Source organism: Leptosomus discolor, chromosome Z, assembly GCF_034619465.1.
Source record: "Leptosomus discolor isolate bLepDis1 chromosome Z, bLepDis1.hap2, whole genome shotgun sequence".
Classification (NCBI taxonomy): Eukaryota; Metazoa; Chordata; class Aves; order Leptosomiformes; family Leptosomidae; genus Leptosomus; species Leptosomus discolor.
Genome location: NC_141419.1, coordinates 49,029,260 through 49,049,545, shown reverse-complemented (window position 1 = coordinate 49,049,545; position 20,286 = coordinate 49,029,260). Strand labels below are relative to the sequence as shown.

General features: G+C 44.0%; 1 protein-coding gene across 2 annotated transcripts in view; it reads right to left on the bottom strand.

Annotated features, from left to right (window-relative positions):
* Positions 1–20,286, bottom strand: part of ABCA1 (ATP binding cassette subfamily A member 1) — an 82,099-nt gene that overhangs the window by 52,462 nt on the left and 9,351 nt on the right. For both annotated transcript variants that reach the window (XM_086480217.1, XM_086480216.1), the window contains exons 3-4: positions 19,594–19,735; positions 18,581–18,702 (exon numbers count right to left, since the gene is read on the bottom strand). In XM_086480217.1, coding sequence (XP_086336343.1) covers positions 18,581–18,702; positions 19,594–19,735 — 264 coding nt within the window. The remainder of the gene's footprint in view (positions 1–18,580; positions 18,703–19,593; positions 19,736–20,286) is intronic.

Sequence of the window (20,286 nt, the reverse complement as noted above, 5' to 3'; positions counted from 1 at the left end):
TTTGACCACGCTGTGCAAACGTCCTACTGCACCCCACCACCAAAATCAACCACCATTCCCTCTCCCAGTCCAGTGAATGGCTGCAAAAAGAGCCAGCTCCTGAAATAACATAAAATCATCTTTTTCTTTCCAACAGAGGCTGAAGCACCCTGCTTCACCGCAACTGCAGGAAAAATTCCCCCCGCCCTGATTCCTTGGTTACTTCCTAAATGTGCTGAACTCCCTAAACACTTAGGCAGCTTGTTTATTTTTTGGTGAGATCATCAAAAGTTTGGAAACTCAAGATGGACAAAGGGGTAGCTGGCTGAAGGCACACTGCCATGCACAGATCACATGTTTGCAAGCTTCGTTTTATCTGTCCCCATTGAAAATATTTTTCAAGCTCCTCTTAAAGGGTCACACACCTTTTCAAAAAAGTAACCAAGCAATAATTCTCCTACTTTTCTGATTCCTCATTGTTGTTTTGCTTTTGGGTTTGCCTAAGGTTTTTTTTGTTTGTGTGTTTGGTTTGGGTTTTTTTTTTTTGCCATATGGAAACAGGATTTTCTTGGCAGGGGACATTTCCTATAGGTAACCGCAGAAAAGCAACCTGAACTACATTGAGATTTCTGCTAGCTTGTCTGTAATCATGACAGGAAGTAGCAAAGAACTTACCATCTTCCATGGCTGTATTTAACCAGTCCAGCTCTAACAGGGCATTTCTCACTTGCCTTTATTACGCCGAGCATTTTCAGACTTGCTCAGCACCAGAATTTGCTGAAAATCGAAGCTGCCTTCCAAGGCAACTTCTACAAATGTCTGAAGGAGTTTTCATCATCATTTGGAGGAAAACACGAAGGGAACAGAACATGAAGTTACCAAAACTGCTTGTGGGACAATGCTTGGCTTCCAGCCAGCTGGTCATGAACCCGTGCTCGCTGGTCATAACCCTTGTCTGCCCAAGACTACACATGGAAGCTCTGAGAAACCGAGGGACTGAATCCCAACAGCATGGTCCTGCTGCAGTGCCCTAAGCAAACAGCTAGCCTTTCTTACCAGGCATTTTCTTTCACACCTCATCTGGTCCTACTTGCAGCACTTGTGGCTCAGTTTCTTATGCAATCCCCCTCTATCATGGAGGCATGCATAATGACTTGCACATGAAACCACAGAAAAGCACTGAACACTGTGATCAGTCTAAATTCCTGCCCTGGATACTTCAATATTACAAGAGTTAATAGAAGTTTCCTCCTGAAAACAACTAGTTCTCCTCCAAGACTGCTCGACCACTAGGGCCTAAAAAATACAAGAGCATTGGTTAAAAGAACTCCTGCAAAAACAGGAAACAAAAGAAACAGGCAAGTCTTTTGAAGTCTAACGCCAAGCTTACCTAATAATGCAAACATTTGGAGTGGAAGAACACATTTTACAACTAGAGAGCTACTACTGCACTATTTTCCTGCCATAAAAGCTCAGACACGCTATCAAGTTATGAAAAAAAATCAAGCAAAGTATGTCAGCTCAAACGTGATTTAACTCACGTATCTTCTCTTGTGCTTGAGCCTGACTAAGAGCATTGGTACAGCCAGCTATTGCAAGCTGTCTATCACAGAGCAATACAACTGCAACATCCAGACAGCACACTGGAGAGGAGTCTCTCCACATAATTTCACTGACATGGACATGCAGCCTCTCTTTCTCTCTCCCTTTCATCTTCAACAGAAAACCAGGGGAGCTGCAGTCCCACAGGCTCCCCTCACCACCACCACAGGGTACAACCTCCTGGTCAAAACCTCAGGTCCCAGAAACCAAGACAAGCTCCAGGTACAAACGTGGAGATGAATTTGAAGTCAGATTGAGCAACCATGCTCAAAGACAGATCTGATGTGAACCATCTTGCTGATCCAGTGATGGGATGAACATCTGCAGAAGAATACTGAGGCAACTCATCCTCATGATGGACTACTTTTACAGTTTCAGTCCTGACCTCAAGGGAGCAACAGTGGAACAGCAGAGAACATAAACAGAGGCTTTGCTTATAAAACATGCACTCAGGGTGCCACTGAGTGCATGGTTTCAGCCCCCAATGCCAGCAGGCCCAGTGGGGCTGAAATGCTTTTGTTCTGCCTAGCTCCAGCTCGGGCACTGCATGGCAACAAAGCAGGAGACAGTCCCCATCCAGGTGAAACACGCAGAAGAGAAGTCCATTTCCTGTGTTGGGCAGGGAGAAAGGTCCTCCGTATGGTCATGTAATGAAGCCCCCAGCAGAACCAAGAGCTGCTAGAGCTGGAGGTCTTGTGCCTTAACCACAAAACCAGCCTTCCGCTCTGAAGTCACAGGTCAGGATTAGACAATTGCACATGGCAGCATTTCACAGATATTGCCTTCATGAAAGACACAGCTGTCCCTAGTTTCCACATTGTTCAAACTGACCTTGGAGGCTGAACTCTGGGCATGGAAACCAGAAACTCATGATTTTCATATTGCAGAGAATCTCCTATAGGACTGACACACTGTTTGAAATCTTTTTAAGATTTGCGTTTTCTTGACAGCTCAGCCTTTTCCAGCACTTTCATGCCTGAGCATGGTGCTAGGCTGGTCATTCCTTGCTTGAGAACCAAACCATTGCCAACCACAGAGATAAAAAACCCCAGCTACTCAAGGAGCTCAAGACATCCCCATGAATTAGCAAAGAAAAACGGAAACTCCATGCTTACTACATTATTGGTTAAATCGAACTGCAGAACAAAAAAATTGTTCGTTACAAAAAATGGCAAGTCAGTGCTATGTGGTGTCTCTGTTCCACCCAGATCAGAACTGAAGCACTGGTTGTGCCGTGAAGAAAGTGACCATGGTCCATATGTTCTCCAAAGCCAGAGGTTTTTAGTGTCCTCACTGTAGAAACACATCCCCAGTTACTTTCATAAGCTCAAAAGGTGGCTCAATGCAGGAAAGAGCAAGAGACACGACAGCTGGGAACCAGTTTTAATTTGCTGATCTTACTACAAGTATGACCATGACAGTTTCACAGTAAGCAGTGACCATTTCTAGCCATACTGGGAAGATCCACAGACAAGTGGGACAAAAAACACCTGTGGGGACAGGTCACAGAGCAAGACTATTCTCCTCAAACTTTTCTCCCATTTTTTCTTGCTTCACTTGGAAGCACAGATACCTTCCTCCAGAAACTTAATGGTGCAGTGTCTCTTAAAATTAAACATCAAGATAGAAAAACAAAATCCGACGGAAATTGTGGCTACAGTTTTCATATCCTGAATGCTGCCTTCTAAAAGTAAAAGGCATGTAAATGGTATTTCAACATATCTCAATCCACCATAGAGTACAAAGCTCACCAGGTCTGACTTCAATTTGTGGGCTTTCTGCCCAAAGGGTTTGTGCCCATAATCTACAATAAACCAGATCTTCAGCCAGTCTGAAACTAACAAGCTCAGTGAAAACAACATGACAGCCAGATCTAATGTTTACTTCCCAGCTTCATATGCCCTAAGTCCCTACAAGGAACTGGGTGAAGGAAGTGGGAGAAGTTAATTCAGAAGCTAAGAGGAAAGCAGAGCAGTGTGTCCCATCTACAAACATGACTATTTATCTTCACGGGATTTCACTTCCTACTGATGGAACATGCAAGGCAGAAAACAACTGTGTTATTTTCTGTATATCCTTTGTGGCTAGAGGATTTACTAGCCTTTGGCTATGCCTGTATTCCTCAAAGCGAAGCATCAAGGCAACTGAGAAGCTAGTGTTAAATTATGATGCTTAATTTCTCATCACAGAGACTGCCCATAGGGCAACCCAATAATTTTCATAACAGCAGCATTAAGGCATCACAGCAAGATGAAATAGTGAGACAGGACAGGGCATGAGAAGTTTTAGCTTCATTCTTAAGAGTCAGCAGGTTTCCACAAGTGCCTGAAGGAAACAAGAAAGACAAGAGGGTTCCCAGCACAGTACAGTCAGAGGCACCTGTCTCCACCAGTTAACAGAAGGAGCAAAGCAAGAAAGAATGACAAGTGAGCAAATAAGGCATTATCTCCTCCCTGCACAGAGTTCACACCCATAGCTCGACGTTCCCCACTGAGGTAAAACCACACATCTACAGCAAGGGAGGTGGGCGTGTGGTACCTCCATAGTGCTCTCATGCAACAGCAGTAACTTGGACATCCACGCCAGCCTGACTGCACAGATGGCTGTCAAGCCTGTACAACACCACTCCACAGAGCCTGGGCACAACTTGGAGGACAAGATCACGAGGTTCCCTGGTCACACAGGCCTGCTTCACCCAGGGCATTGCTTCTTCATCGGTCATACTCCCAGCAACAGGAGTTTTTGCAAGACACAAGCACATGAAGGGACTGAAGCTAAGACCAAGAGCTAGAACTCCAGCAGCTGAAAGCATTTACTGGTAGCACACGTGACCACTACCAGGACTCTGGCTAGAAACCTGCCTTAGCTTTCAGCAAACCCTCACAGAGTGAGAGGACCAGGGCAGGCAAACCAAGCCCTGCCACAGAAGTACCTCATATGCTGGAGTTTTGTATTAATTTTTCAACAAAGTATCTGGGAAGTATTCCTCAGGAATACATGATGGGTAGACTTGAACACCGTAACTGATTCTCACACTCATCACCCAACACTGATTTATAGACAAAAGGTATCTGAAGCTACTTCTCATAAAAATAAAAATGGGCTTTCAAAAAGTTCAACAGTGGAATGACTTGTGATCTGATGATCATCCAGAGGAAGCAGCTATCTCCTAATGGTGAAGTACGTTAGAGCATTGTACTCTACCAAGCCGACAACCCTGATCTACAATGTGAAAAGCAAAACCTTTCAGACAGGCCAGTGCTGGGCTTGGCACAGCAGCAAGTTTTCATCTGTCCTCATTATATTCCTAACTTTGGACAACACGTCTAGAAAGCATGACAAAATAACAATTTTTAAGATAGTTTTTTAAAACAATCACTACGTTCTAATTTTCCTTTTCCTACAAGGCACTCTTCCCCCTGTGTGGTGGGAATAGCTCCCAGAGCTGCCTGTATCCCTATTGATACTGGCAGGAGCCAAAACTGTCCTCTGAACAAGCTGGACAGCCAATAACCTCATTTGCTGACAAGAAATCAAGCAGCTCAGCACAACTGTTATGCAGAATTGGCTAGTGTGAAAATACAAGCCTAATTTGCTCACAGTCATAGTGCTGTTCCTTCTGCAGCCATTGCTTGACCTGTTTTTATGGCAGGCTACAGCTCTCTGCTCTGTGAGAGACGTCTCTCCATCAGACGTGTAACAGTGCTGCCTCTGCAGACATCAGATAATACTAGAGTGAGCACCCACTTAACTAGAGCCTACTGTCTTTATGTATTTGCCATGCCAAACAGTGATGTGATTAGACAGGAAGCAGAGCTCCAAACAGCATGACAGTTATAACTGGTTGCAAGTTCTCCTGCTAATTTTCACAAAATAAGGGCAAACTGCAATTTCTCAGCCTTTGAATTGGCTTGTCAGTCACAGAGATGACAGACCTCAGATCTGACCAGATACAATACTTTATTATTGCAACAAAATTCGTTTCAGGAGTGGTATACAGAACACATTTAGGGCTGGTACGGGCTAAGGGAAGGTCTCTAAAGGTCAAATCCAGCCCAGAGAAAGAGAAGTGCTTCTGAAGAGGCAGAAAATAGGGTTTGCTGTTAAGACTGGATTTTGATTGCACTAGGAACATTATGCCCTAATAACACACAGATTTTAGATGTTTCAAAACATCAACTCAGACACAGTAAAATACATTTTAAAAAAATCAACAGACAGACTGGAAACCAAATGCCATGGTCAAATCCAGCCACTTACCACTATTTTAATGGCAGACACTGGTGTGAGCACACAAGAAATTACATGCTATTAAAAAGCATGGAGCTAAGCAGAAGTTGAAAATCTGATATGTGCTCAAGGAGGACCCCATCCAGAATTCCTTGTACTTGAGCAAGTGACCTTAAATTCAGCGGAAATTAAAGTCACAGAAAAAAGCAGGACAGGACATTTCAATTAAATGACCAATACTAACAACAGGAAGGTTTTCATGAGCTGGCTGCATGAGCATGCATCTGAGAGACTGCTGGTTCAAATGCAAACAGAAGACACACCCATATCAGAACAATTTGAAAGCCTCAGAACAAGCAGGCAGAACCACCCTAGCAGTATCATGCTACTTGAAACTTAGCACAGCACCAGCTACCCAGTTTCAAAGGCTTCCCCACCAAACTGGCATAAGTAATGATGAACCTCAAGCAAAACTGCAGTGAGAGCTGCACAGGATCAAAGTGCCCTGACTATCCTGTACTTGTGTTTGTTCAACCTTGCATAGAAAGGTGATGAAAAGAGAAAAAGCCACACCTCCTCCGGGGTGAAGCCTTGCCCTGCCACTGCTCTCTTCCTCTCATCACAGATTTGGGGCACCTGACTCATATCTGACTTCTTTAAAAGTTTAAGATGGTATCATGTCTGCAGTCAGCAGATCATAGTGGCCTTACTTCTCTACATTCAGGAAGACCTGTCACTTCTGGATTTAGTGCCAAGTCCTAAAGCCCCTAAAATGCAGAAACCACCTCCAGAACAAGCAGTCAAATCAATCAAAGAGGTAAGCAAAAAATGCTAAAACAAATCGTCACAGTGCAATTTTAAGCAAAAGCACTGTCTACTTATGCTGAAAACATACCTACAACTAAATTATTTCAACCTCCCTCAAACATATTGTTCCCTATGTTTCAATTTAGTTGGTCAGTAGAAAGTTATCCTTATGGATAGCTGTTTGGTTTCACTTTTAAGACTCAAGTCCAAAGGAAGGAGGGGGAAAAAAACCAACCAAATTTCAGCACTAAATCAAGAGATTATGTTTTGTCTGCCTAGTTTGGAGCAATCTTTGCAATGTTTCAGCCTCTTCACTAGTATAAATCACACTGTTGAGCAACATTACTTCAAAATAGTTAAATAACTTTCTCAATCTTTGGGAAAGACTGAAAAGCAGAGGCTTAGTAGGTATGGATTGCTCAAATTCACATAAAATCTTGACTAGAGATCGTGTCTGTTGTATCTTCAGTGTAACACTATACTGCTGTTCACATTGAGATACCCTCAACAGACAGGTAGTCTGAGGAGATCATCCTTGAGGTTGCTGTTCTTCTGGACTGTTAATATACTAACCCTTCCTTCCCTTCAGCTGGCTGAAAAGACACTTTGGAGTACCTGCACCAGTATCCGTGTTTACTGTTTTACATGGAGGACAGGAACATTACTAGTAGCCACAGAAAACAGCAGTGCCTCTTGTAGCTTTAGGAACCTGGTCCTGTGTACTGGCGTCCTAAAGCAGTGCAGTTAACCTGAAGACAATTGAGTGTGTACTGGTGGAGATGGCTCCTGTATTATTTATATGGATGCACTGGTAAAATTCTTTACACTTTCTTCATGTAGCAGTGAGAGATAACATGAAAAGGAATGAAAGGGACTAGGTAGGCCTAGGTCTTAAAGGGCTACTTGATTGTCTTGATTTCTGTTCTCTGGCTTTACAGCATACCCTTCCTCACCTGCTGGGCAGGGGGCAAGTATGTGAACAGAGCAGGGGAATAACACAAGTAAGCAGAGATATCTGATGGCTGCTGACCATGTTGTCACAGAGCTGTGCCTTTGCGATGAGGAAAGTTGTTGGGACAATGCACTTTCACGTCTGCATCCTGTCTCAAGTGGCAAGGCACTTTTTTTCCCCCCTACTGTTATGAACTACTATTCTGGTGGTTAGACAACAGCTGCTGCTTTCCTAAGCAGCCAGCTGGCACAAGTCAGAACAAGCACTCAGATTTGAGATATTGCTGTCTTTGCAGTAAGCTGTCTTTGTCCCATCAGAAAATCCCCTTCTGGCATGTATGTTTGCTCAGTCACCCTCAGATATGGTCCAGTTATATTTCAGCTGCACTTGCTAAAATAGATAGAGAACTACAAAGAAATTACCTCCTTAGATGTAATAGTTTATGCTTATTAAGTAGTCATGCAAATCTTCTGCCAGTGTCAACCAAAAACACACCTAAGGACTAACTCAGGTAGTACTTGCCTTTAAAAAGGTATGTTTAGAAGAACACAAAGACTCAGGGAGAGGAGAAAAAAAAACAACACAAAACCCATAGGAAAGGATCTTTATTTAAAATCACATCACAAGCGTCTTATTGCACCATCTCTAAAACTAAGACTAAATTAGAAAGGGAAGGAAACTTCAGCTGTTTACAGAGGATGTGTGTCACAGATCATCCTGAATCTCCTCCATATACAGCTTTAGTGCTGCCAGGTCAGCATAAAAAAAAGCTAGGGCAAGATCTTCAGCTAATAGTTGAGCTACATTCCACTAAATTTTCAGAACTACACTGATTTTTCATCAGCTGAGGACTTCATACCACACAGACATAAGCAATATATAGTTTTAACAAACTCAGTTTAATTAACACACAAACAGTCTTTTTATTCTGCAGCTTTTCTGTCCAATTTCAAAGAATTTTTCCAGAATTCTAGAAACAAAACATGTGCAAAGTATCATACAGGCATAAAACCTGTAACCTGAACTAAAAACGCATCAAGACACAACCACTAGTTGATAAAAAACACATCAACACCAAAAAACCCCTAGGGCTGGAAGTGAAGAATGTTCCAGTGTGTGGAAGCTGCAAAGAAATTTAGCAACAGGTGGTAGAATGTTGTTTGATTTTAGCCAGGATTCTGGCATTAACACTTATTTTATGACCAAAAAAACCCTAAATAGAGCAGCACCTGTTTCCCATGAAAAAGGCTGCCTACAAAAACTGAACTTTCATGGATTTAAAAAAAATTCAGTCAAGGAGTGCTTTATCCTCTTGTATGGGTAAAAATGAATTTTGATTCAACATCAACAGTATTTCAAAAACATCACCTTTCATTGCATCCTGACTACACTGACAAGTGCCACATACTACTATGTTTCCAAATGAGGGCTCTAGTTCTTTAGCTGCTGTTTATTTATTTAGCTCACTGGAATGACGCTACGAGGAAAGCTAAGGCCCACTTGGAATTAAATCTAGCCAAGATGTCAAAAACAACAAGAAGGGCTTCTTCAAATTCATCGGTAGTAAAAGAAAGACCAGGGAAACTGTGGGCCCATTGCTGAATGAGGTGGGTACCCTGGTGATGGAGGATATGGAGAAGGCAGTTATGGAATGCCTTCTTTGCCTCAGCGTTTACTACTAAAGCTGGCCCTCAGGAATCCCTGCCTCTGGCAGTAGGGGAAGAAGTCAGAAGAAAGGATGACTACCCCTTGGTGGAGGACGATTGGGTTAGGGATCTTTTAGGTAAACTAGAGACCTGCAAATCCATGGGCCCTGATGAGATGCACCCACGAGTGTTGAGGTAGCCAGTGGATGCCATTGCAAAGCCGCTCTCCATTGCCTTTGAAAGGTCATGGAGGACAGGAGAGGCGCCAGAGGACTGAAGGATAGCCAGTATAACTCCAATCTTCAACAAAGTCAAGAAGGAGGACCCAGGAAACTATTGGCCAGTCAGCCTCACCTCTGTTCCGGGAGGTAATGGAACAGCTCATTCTGGCTGTTATCTCCAAGAACATAGAGGAAAAGAAGATTATCAGGAGTAGTCAGCATGGATTCAGTAAAGGGAAATCATGCTTGACCAATCTGATAGCCTTCGATGATAAAATGATTGGCTGGGTAGATGAAGGGAGGGCAGTGGATGTGGTCTATCTTGACCTTAGTAAGACCTTTGACACTGTCTCCCATCACATCCTCATAGGTAAGCTGAGGAAGTGTGGGTTAGATGAGTGGACAGTGAGGTGAGTTGAAAACTGGCTGATGGACTGAGCTCAGAGGGTTGTGATCACTGGTGGTGAGTCCAGCTGGAGGCCTGTAACTAGTGGTGTTCTCCGGGGGTCAGTATTAAGGCCTGTTCCTATTCAATATATTCATCAGCCACCTAGGTGAAGGGACAGAGTGTATCCTCAGCAAATCTGCTGACGATACGAAGCTGAGAGGAGTGGCAGATATAGCGGAAGGCTGTGCTGCCATTCAGTGAGATCTGGACAGGCTGGAGAGCTGGGCAGAAAGGAATCAAATGAAGTTTAGCAGGGGCAAGTGTAGGGTCCTGCAACTGGGGAGGAATAACCCCATACACCAGTATAGGTTGGGGGTCGATCTGCTGGAGAGCAGCTCTACAGAGAAGGACCTGGGAGTTTTGGTGGAGAACCGGACGACCATGAGCCAGCAATGTGCCCTTGTGGCCAAGAAGGCCAACAGCATCCTGGGGTGCATTGAGAACAGCATGGCCAGCAGGTTGAGGGAGGTTATCGTCCCCCTCTACTCTGCCCTGGTAAGGCCCCACCTGGAGCACTGTGTCCAGTTCTGGACCCCCAGTTCAAGAAGGACAGGGAACTACTGGGGAGAGTGCAGCAGAGGGCTACTAAGATAATTAGGGGGCTGGAGCATCTCTCATATGAAGAAAGGCTGAGAGACCTGGGGCTCTTTAGCTTGGAGAAGAGAAGACTATGAGACTTATAAATATCTAAAAGGTGGGTGTCAAAAGTATGGGGACGGGCTTTTCTCAGTGGTGCCCAGCAACAAGACAAGGGGCAACAGGCACAAACTGGAGCACAGGAACTTCTTCTTGAACATGAGGAAAAACTTCTTTACATTAAGGGTGACAGAGCACTGGAACAGGCTGCCCAGGGAGGTTGTGGAGTCTCTTCCCTGGAGATACTCAAAATCTGTCTCGACGTGTTCCTGTGTGACCTGCTCTAGGCTAACCTGCTTTGGCAGCAGAGTTGGACCAGATGATCTCCAGAGGTCCCTTCCAACTCCTGCTATTCTGTGAATGTCACAAAAACGAGGTAATAAATGTTCATAATGCACACTGAAGATGAAATTTTATTATTACTAGACAAGGCTTGAAAGCTGAATATAACTTGAGATACAGGAGGTCAAATCCAAATTAGGGACTCCAGCCCCACTACCAAGCTGGACACAGAAGTGGACAAAGTTTTTTCCAACAGTGGCAATTTCACAGTCACCACTCATGAGAGCTCAGCCCAATGGAAATGCCACAAGAAAGCTGTACTCTCCATCAGATGACAGCGGTACAACTTTCCTATGGGACTACTGACATCAAGCTCAATGTGAAAAGTCTCTATCCCACTATCAACCTCAGACTGTAGCTAAAATAAACCAAATGCAATCTTCCACAAATCAGGCAATTTGAGACTCTGAGGTTAGAAGTCACTGAGCACAAATCCAGAAATTGTGTCAGAGCAGAAAACATAGAAAATAAATGTAAATTGAAGTCAATACTGAGCATAAGTTTTTGGCAACATAATGCTGGTACTACCAAGCTGTACTGATAAGGCTGCATACAAAAAGAGAGATAATAGGAGAGTGGGAAATTGTTTACTTAACACTCATTTTATTCACTGGTTCAAAATAAAAGTCAGTGTTAACAAACCAGGATGAAGAGTTTTAGGAGACTAAAGAAAGCACCCAGAACTTTTTAATACTGTCCTTCTGCAGCACATGCTAATATTACTTATACTGTGACAAGCAGAGTAAGCAGTTCTTGTTTATCATTGTGTCTTCATCTAGACAACAGCAAGACAAAGATGGTGCCTTTAAGGCACAGTGATTTGGTATCTGTTGGAATATCTGTGTTGCTAATTGTATATATGGGCACTGTTGTCTTCCCTGCATGCAGACAAACCAATAGCTGGCACCATCAGGATAGACAGTCTTTAAGTAACCACATGACAGTGCAGCCCAATGCTGACATGTTTGTGATCCTCCTTGTGCGTTTTTAACAGGGTTCACAGTCTTCTGTGGTAAGATTCTCAAAAAGGTTTTTCTCAAGCTCCTAGTATAGTGCAGACACTACAGCAAGGCCAGATCTAACAATGCTGTATGTGTTTTTTCAATTCCCCTTTCAGAGGAGGTTCAGTCTTTTCCTCTCACATCCACCCATACTTACCTAGAACCTGCGCTGGCACGATTTAAATCTTTCACTTCAAAAGCATTTCGACAGAAGGGAAGTTCAGACCAAAACCAGGCACCAAAGCCAGTTCAGCAGAATGAGAAGATACACATTATACTGTATCTGTTTATGCATCTCAACCTCCAAGCAAAGTCATGTAGTAGCAACACTGTTACAGACAAAGAAACCTCTGGAAGTTCATGGACAGTCCCATAGGAAACAAGTAAGATTCTCCTGGTAACAGACCTAATGCTGTAGCAGACCTTTGTACCCAAATCTCTACCAACATCACTTTATTACTTTAATCTCACTTTTGGCTTCAAAGTATTACAGAAAGCAGAAGTAGACTCTATTGAAAGTGATAACTGTGCAAATGTGTAATTCAGCAAATATCATGCCACCTCACTAATAAAAGCTGCATAGCTACCTTCGCAACACACAATTTGGGACCCTCACTTCCATAAGAATTCTTCTCTACCTTTGAATATCTCCCGACCGTCAGCATCCCAGTTTCAGTTTAGGACAGAAAAAAGAACAAACCCATTACATTCATAGAGACATTGTCCACTACCTGTAGCAAGAGTCTTAAGGTGCCCTTCCGAGAACATTTTGGAAAGTTTTTCCAGAAGATCTGTAGTTGCCTGCACAACTTCCCTGTACTTTCTAAGGACACTCAAGTCTGTGCCTGCTCAGCGACCCAGTGATTCAAATTAAAAATTAATGAGGCAAAAATGGGGAAACTGCCATGGATCTCCTAACTGCCCAATCAACCTGGCACACCACAAAACTCTTTGTGTAACCCACATACCCACTATTGGCAGCTTGTTCCACTTGCTCCATCCCAACAGACTCCATCTGAGCAAAGCAGAAATCAGACTGGTTCCCATGCAGTCCCAGGCTCTCCTTCCTGGTTGGATGCTTTGGGCTGGAGACAGCAGCAGCCAGGATCAACCTGGGCAGTTCTGCTGAGGGCTAACACAAAGTAACCCATACTGAAAACAAAGGTAAAGCAGCCTTCCTACTTGCCCCTACAAGTCAAGATCTCTACTGATACCACAGGGCCGTGTTTTCAGCACATTTTCCCCAGCCTAAAGGAAAGGCAAGAACCTGTGCATCACTATGGAGCACAGTATCAGAAGACACAGTTGTATATTTATGTGCAATCGTGCAACAGCAGGAATTCCACCCTGCTACAGCTGGTGTCTGCAGGTGTTTCCAGAAGGTCACCTGGACATATAGTTTGTGAGTTCTTATTCTAGCCCGGATGGTTTTTGCTAGGGTCCTTCGCCAGCAAAGTCACGGAGGAAGACAGCTTAATTAGGGAGAGGTAGGCAGGTATAAGAATCAATCTGAGTCTTTAGCTTGAGGGCATGGGATCACTTTTGTTAGGGAGAAGACACTAAAGAGGGAGTTAGCTATCACCTTAATGTCATCTAGCAGATTAATGTACAACATCCTGTCTCCCTGAGCACCCTGATAACCATACAGCAGTACACACACACCACTAGAAAGCTTCTCCCAAGGCTGCTCTGCAGCCCAAGCCCTCCATCACCCTTTACTTGTCAAATAAAAGTAGCACTATTAGCACTGTCCAGACAGGTCCCAACATCAGCCTGTGCAGCAGGGTGCAACATCAGCAGAGAATGTCACCCAGCTGATATTTCTCCTACGCCACAAGCAATACTAATCCAGCAAACAAGTGGGAAAGGCAGGGCACATGTGGAATAACAGCCTCAGATCTGATGCAATTTCTTCGACATTTGTTTCCCTCTGCCTATTTCATTGCTCCATTTTTGTTTAGTCGGGCTGGTTTCAAGAGAAATAGAAACATGCCCTTTGGGATCACTGAAAACTAAGAGCAACGAAGTAAATACCAGCTAGACTGGCTTATATATGTGTCCTAGGTTACAGCGTAAAATGTGCCAAAAGGAAAAAAAAGTATTCTATTACCATCTTCAGGAGCTGTTGAGCCCAGGTGGGGTGGTGCTCCCTGCCTCCCCCCTCTGGACTATCTCCTGTTACTGGGCACAACAATGCCTTATCGCCTGACCCATCGATAACTCGTTAACTCGCTCCTGGGCTATCTCCTGTTAATGGCCCATCAAGGAACTGCCTCACGACTCTCCATCCCATTGTGAGATGCTCCACCCAGGGGGAAGGAGCCAAGCAGTCCATGCCAAATAAAAACGGAGATCTCCAACACCCTAGCAGCCTTTCTTCCACTGGATCCCCAGAGGAGTTTTTCCCCCCACTGGAGTTCCCAGAGGACAAGAGCTACCTTCCTACCACTGGACCTTCGGAGGAAGACCAGACTCTTTTACCTGATCGCTGCTTCAACAGAACTACATCCATCACTTCAGGAGGACTGCAGCCACCATCTTATCAGACTGCTACTGCCACCCTAACAGGGTGTCAGGTTGTATTCCTGACTCTGTCAGTGTAAACCAGTGGGTTGTTTTGTTTTTCCCTGCCTTGTGTTATATATATATATATATATATATATATTAGTAAAGAACTGTTATTTCTATTCCCCATATCTTTGCCTGAAGGCCTGTTAATTTCAAAATTATAATAATTTGGAGGGAAGGCGGTTGCACTTTCCATTTCAAGGGAGGCTCCTGCCTTCCTCCACAGACACCTGTCTTTCAAACCAAGACAATATACCACAACCAAAAAAGGTGGCTTTAATTTTACCCGTTGATTTATTACCCCATGGCACTGCAGAACAAAGTATTTGGGAGTCCTGTAGAAAGAAGAACAGAATAGCAAGCTCTATCTCCACCACTTGAAATTGAAGGAAAGCTTCTTTCTTGCAAACACTTTATCCTCTGCTAAAACAGCAGTGAGGCCAGTTGCAGATCCAGTGCCTGCAAGCAGTAAGCCTGATCTACTGCAGGTGGCAATCCCAGCTGCCATGTCGTGCTCTGCAGTGTCATCACCAAGGTCTTCGACTCTCGGTTCTGATCTGCACTCTGCCTTATCATGAGTGTTGAAGACCTTGGTAATATTGCTGGACAGAGATGTAACAAGCACTGGGAAGGAGAGGGTACCTAGCACCTGCCTGCAAAATTGATTATGTCAAGGTATGTGTGTACCTGCACATAGATTTCACTGCTAAGATTTCACTTGCTGAAAGTGGCCATAGAACAGAAGCACCCATAGAGTGTGACAGATGCCTGTGATGAACTCCCTTGCACCACCAGTTAGTACTTCATCCTGGCCAGAGAAGGTGCTACATGAAGCAAGGGTGGGCTGTTCCCTACTGATAACACCTTCACCTCTCTCCACCAGAGCGCTCTTCTGGACCTCAGGGCAGCAGAGAACAGGAGCCACTCCTCAAACTCCTGGACAAACAGCCCTGTTACGAGGGATTACCTCCCATCTCATCAAGAAGTGACTGAGATACAAAGCCTGTTAGCACGAGCACACAGCACCACCTGAACAATATCTTAGTGTGCCGCCTTCTCTCTAACCAAGACACTGACTTGCAGGCACCGGTGTAAGCACCCTGCCATCTTAAGCAAGTCTCCCTTCCCCAGGGTTCAGTACATGCCTAATTTCAGATCAAACAACAAGTCATACCTTGAATGTTAGTTTGTGAGGGTTGTTTTAAAGAAGCTTGAAGTGAAAGGACTTTGGCAAATGCTCTCTAAACCCATTCAAACATCTGAAGCCAAATGCAGACATGCATGCTTCGCATGACTAGCATTAGAACAAAATCTATACCACAGCTCCAATTTGTATGCTAGTAATAGAGGATCACCTCCTGAAGCCTGTTTCAAGGCCATCAGGCAGTGGGAAGCACATGTGCAAGCAAGACCATCATTACACCAGCATGAGAGGTGATGAGGGAGTTGCAGAGACTCCAGTAGAGCTCACATCACACAGTAGGGACCATACAGTTCCTCCCACTGGGAAAACATGAGCTGCAAAGCTGCATCTGACTGCACCACTGATTCACAAGGCTTCACATTCAGGCCAGAGCTGGAACAGAGGAGGTATTACAAATGTTTTCAAATATTAGCTCATCAGGTAATTAACCCTCCTGCTAATTGGGGAAACAGATGTATGAAGGCAGTTCTTTCAGATTTGAGGTGTGCTTATATCTGACATCCAACCCTACTGTCACCTTACGCTCCCAGAGTCACTGGACGAAATGCCCCAGAGAGCAAACGATTTAAGCATCTCTCACAACACAATACCAACAGCAGCTTAAGGGCTGACCTGTAGTTCCCTTCCCTGCACTGGAATCTAAGCACTGCTAAGCATAAATACACAAGTACTTTTAAAATTAGAGGATGCTGTTTTATGCATGCTGTCAGAGAATGAATCAGGCAGCCAAGGAGTCAGCAGCAGGGACTCCCAAGTTGGAGGCTTTGTAAATGAGCATATCATGAGAGGACAAACAGGCTTTGTTCCCTGTAAGCCTTACCAACAACGGGCAGTCTGTCATGCTAATGTCGCAGAGGCTTGATTTTTTTATTATACATTTGAAATATTTTATTATAGAAATACGATCTTTGATGACTAGTCTGAGGCTTATTTTTGCAGTCAGTCCACTAGTCTTTATAGTATAGAAAAACATGAGACTTCTGACTTTTTTACTTGTACAATACTCCCTATGCAAAATGCTTCTTGGAATCACTCCTCCCCCTCAATCCTTCTCAGCAATGAGAGCTTCAGCTTATAGCTTTGATAGTTTTCTTGTAAATGTCCATGTCTGATAGCCACTCCATGTTTCAACACACAACAGCAGTATCTATTCCTTGGAAAGGTTAACTTGGAGGTAACTACTACAGGCACAAAGTGTCAAATCCAATAACAAAAAACATCTGTCATGCTGACAGAGAGCACTTGATACCACAAGACCACCAAGTCAAACCAAGGGTTTGAAGAGTACATGAAAAACAGTATTAAACCTCTCCTTGTGAAACAGTCATCTTAGCTCATTTTGGCTGTGTTCATTATGTGTCCACCTCTGCGCAAACGATTCACTCTGCATCCTCTCCCTGTTAAAACTTCTGCAGATTTAGGTAAAAGCATGACAACACCACTTCCCAGTTCTCAGAGTAAAGAAGGGAGCCTGGCAGTATGGATATTGAGCCCAGCAAGGAAGGGTGTCTCATAAAAGTATCAACTAATGCTCAAAGAGTCAGCAGATCACAGCATCACCTGCAGATCTGATCACAACAGGATTTTGCACAGCTCTGAAGGGGAGAGAGGCGGGTTATACATCCAAGATAAATCCCTTGCACGGTTCCTGTCTGTACATAGAGCTAGCACACATAATCAGCCTCTCACTAACAATAAAGATTATTTCAAAGTGACCTGCAATGTTCTAAGCAACACAGGGAAGAATGCAAAACACCATCTCTGCTTTAAAATGTGTGTTCAGTACACATCAGACATGAAACTATTCACATCACATCAGGTCAGATGTTCTTCTTGCTGGAGCCTGTCTGAGCCACACTCAAATGAAGAGAGCCAGGAAGAACCACAACTGTAAAACCAGGGACAAGTTTCACAAAACACTAAATACCACCTACGTTCAAAGAGCTCCACGTGCGTGGATAGAGGCTGTAGGTGAAGATACTCAATGGCTACCCTATTTCCCTGCTGTATTTCTTTCTAAACCATTACTTTCCATCACTTCCAATAGACATATGCAGCGCTAACACAGCAGCCAAGAGAAACCACCTTTTAGAGAAGAGTACCCCAAAAACGACTAGCAAGTTGCCACGTCAGAGAGACCCGGCAATAACAAGAGACCTGCCACATTTCCCAAAACTGGGCAAAGCTGTTTCGTGTCCCAGCTCCGCTGCAAGCTTCCTATGTCATCTCACATTATTCAGCTACACAGGACAGGAAGGCACACCAGACCTTCTTGCACAAGCTAAAAATGGAAAGATTCTGATTTTTCATGGCAAATGGGGCTGTGCAAGCCCCCAAGACAAAACATTTTCTTTTGGACCCTGCCATTCAAAATCCTGCCAGACAACAGCATGGAATGAAGTATCCTACACCAAACAGTCATACAGAAACAAACAAAAAAAACCCCTGATAATTCATCGTCAGATAATAATCAGCTTTGAGTTTGTAAACTGGAGGCCAACATCAGCTTTTCCTCATCTGTGTTCTTCCAGTTCACTTCCCTCTGGAGCTCAGGGGGTAGAGCACTGAATTGCAGCTATATTGCAATCACTGCTTCACTCACAAAATAGCAAAATAACAAGTGTCTTCCAAAAAGACACACTACTTGGACTCCTTTGAGAAAGTGAGCAATTTAAGTGACTTCAGTGGGCTGAGGATTGTAATTTCACATCCAAAACAGCTGCTATTCTTGGCATTACAGACCATCCCTTTTCCACCGAAGCAGCTGAAGAGCACACAAAGCTCTGACACAGGAGAAGCTTAAGGTACTTGGAAAGGATTTGATGAGCTATAAATTATAGCCACACACATTCCCATTGTGGTACATTTCGGAAATTTACACACAAGCAGAATTGACTAGACCAGAAATGCCAGGTGTAGATGGCTCTTTCTACCATGCTGTTACCTGAGCCAGAGTAATTTCCCAGCTTGCGCAGTTTTTCCAGGACCTTCTGGACATCCTTTATGCTCGTGTCCTGTTGGCTGTACAAGAGTAACCTCCTGGCATCTGAGAATAGGCGGGAAACACTGGTGACAGGAAAACAGAAAACCAACCAGCAGTCATCAGCTCTGTGAGCCAGCATCCACAGATACAGTTTTACATCCCAATTCCAAACTTCAGTCCTTTTCAGTTATGCCACTGGCGTCTCCAGTACAATAAGCTCTTTCTTCAGTGACCAGTCTGGGACAATCCAAGAAGCCTAATAAAAGGCTGCTAATGCAAGGTCAAAGAAAGTTATATTGGGAACCTTCATGCATTTGAAAGAGTTTAAGACTGGGATGGAGAGGGCCTCCTGCTGCCTGTAAACTGCTTCCTCTTAGAAGCACAATAATTTAAGTATGTCCTTGCTTCTTTCAAATGCTTCTCCAGGTTGCAGGTGCATTTTACTCTTCATTAAGCCTAACTGACATGATAGTAAGAATGCAGCAAACAGGGAAGGCTATAAGGACACTGGCCATAACCTGAGGGTTCTGTAACACATGAGCTAGCAATAAATGACAATCGTCAGGGAGTATCCCCCAGACCCATTCTTCAACTGTGTCTCATTCTACACTGCCCATCTCTGAGGTTCATTTACCAGGAAGAGAGGCTCTCTGAAAAAACAGCTTACGCCTTGCCTTTTTATGGGCCAAATTCTGAGCAACCAGTAAGAGAATGGACTCAGTCCTCATCCAGTTAGAAATTTTCTTTCACCAAGAACTTTAACTGCTTGGACTCAGGGATACTGCATGCCTACCAGCTCTCTGTTAGCCCCTTTGAACTTGGCAGCTGGAGCAAGTTACTTGTTACTTTAGTGGCAGCAAAACCAGCAAAACTCTTGATAGTGTAGGGTTAAAGAACTAGCTGGTAACTTCCAAATATCCCTTTTCCACATGTTTCCCCAAGAACAGACATGATGAAAAAGCAGGTAGACTCACATGGAGGCATTGAAGTTTCCAACAATACCAGGGGATTCCCCAGGAGTTGGGTAGCGGAAACAAGGGTTGTTGGCATTGCAGATGATCCCCTGTATCCATGGCAAGGTTCCCGCTGAAGGCATAGCTTTGTTTGGGAAGTGACCTAGAATAGAAACACAAGAGTCAGAAGATAGAAGCACAAGACAAGCAACTACTACACAGCGTTGCATTTGAAAGGCAATGCTAATACTGCCTTGGTTATTGCCCCAAACTGCTTGTGAGACAGCAGAACAGCCAACGCTAAGAAAGGTTGAGCTCATGTTAAGTTCCCCACACAGATCTAGCCTCCTCGACTGAAAAACTACACCTTGTTAAGCCTGGAGAAGCTCTTTGCTACTCTCATCTTTGCAGCATTGTTTTTGGCCATGCTAATGGGGATATAGTACTTATTGCTGAGGAATGCCCAACAGCATGCAACTCCAAAGCCTGGCAGTGGTGAGCCCATGCGCACACATACTTTCGAACCAGTCATGCTTCTCTGGATTTGCATGCTTAACTAACACAAGGATTCAGCTTGAGGCCACACAGACAGCCCTGGTCGGGGTCCAGGTTCTAAAGACCCACAATACTTCTATTAATTCCTTTTGGTTTTCAAAATCTGCTCACCTCAATTACACACACTGTAAACACCAAGCAAAGGGTCAGCAGTTCTGG